Genomic DNA, 1,025 nt, shown 5'->3' with positions numbered 1-1,025 from the left:
CCTCCTCGGGCTGGCGCGGCCGGGGCGGGGTTCTTCGGCACGCGGGTGGGTTTCGGGCCCTTCCCCGGCGGGGAGCTGCCGGGCAGGGGCCAGCCAAGGTGGTGGCACCCCGCGAGGTGCGGGCCTGGCACGCCGCGGCGGCTCTAACTCCGCTCTCTCTTTCTCTCCATTCATCCTTCCCTGCCCCCTCCCCGTTGCAGGCGGAGCGGGCCCGGGAGGAGGCGGAGCAGGCGGCCGCACGTCCCCCGGCCGGCCGGCCGGCCCCCCCGCTATGGGTCGGAAGCGCTGCGTGGGGGGAGACGGCTCCAAGATGGCGGCGGGTTGCTGCGGGGTGAAGAAGCAGAAACTCTCCAGTTCCCCTCCCTCGGGCTCGGCCGGCCCGGGGGGCGGCGGCGGCAGCTCCCACTGCGGAGGGGCGGCGGCAGCGGGCGGCGAGCCGGGGGCGCTACCCCCGCCGGGGATCGCCCGCCTCAACGGCCTGGGGGGGCTGGCGGGGGGCGCCGCCGGCTGCGTCCTGTCCCCGTCGCTGCCGCCCAACTGCGGCGGGGGCCCCGGCGGCCTCTCCCCCCCGGCCGCCTCGCTGCTCGCCTCCCCCGGGGCCGGCTCCGGCGGGCCCGGCTGCAGGAAGATGGTGGTGTCGGCCGAGATGTGCTGCTTCTGCTTCGATGTGCTCTACTGTCACCTGTACGGCTACCAGCCCCCGCGGAGCCCCCGCTTCACCAACGACCCCTAGTGAGTACCCGGCTCCGGCCCCCCGACATACCCCCGCAGCGCCCCCCAGCGAGTGCCCGTCTCCGGCCCCCGACATGCCCCCGCAGCGCCCCCCAGCGAGTGCCCGGCTCCGGCCCCTGACATATCCCCGCAGCGCCCCCTAGCGAGTGCCCGGCTCCGGCCCCCGAGATACCCCCGCAGCGCCCCCCAGTGAGTGCCCCGCTCCGGCCCCCGACATGCCCCCGCAGCGCCCCCTAGCGAGTGCCCGTCTCCGGCCCCTGACATATCCCCGCAGCGCCCCCTAGCGAGTGCCC

General features: G+C 77.1%; 1 protein-coding gene across 1 annotated transcript in view; it reads left to right on the top strand.

Moving 5' to 3' along the window:
• Nucleotides 1–256: 256 nt before the first annotated feature.
• The window catches only part of AMMECR1 (AMMECR nuclear protein 1), a 99,046-nt gene continuing 98,277 nt past the window's right edge, over nucleotides 257–1,025 (top strand). Inside the window, exon 1 of the mRNA XM_034780664.1 lies at nucleotides 257–732. Coding sequence (XP_034636555.1) covers nucleotides 272–732 — 461 coding nt within the window. The 5' untranslated portion in view covers nucleotides 257–271. The remainder of the gene's footprint in view (nucleotides 733–1,025) is intronic.

This window comes from Trachemys scripta, chromosome 9 (assembly GCF_013100865.1).
Source record: "Trachemys scripta elegans isolate TJP31775 chromosome 9, CAS_Tse_1.0, whole genome shotgun sequence".
In the NCBI taxonomy this organism is placed as follows: domain Eukaryota; kingdom Metazoa; phylum Chordata; order Testudines; family Emydidae; genus Trachemys; species Trachemys scripta.
Note: the sequence above shows the minus strand (reverse complement) of the source record. Positions and strands in the feature narration are given on the sequence as shown.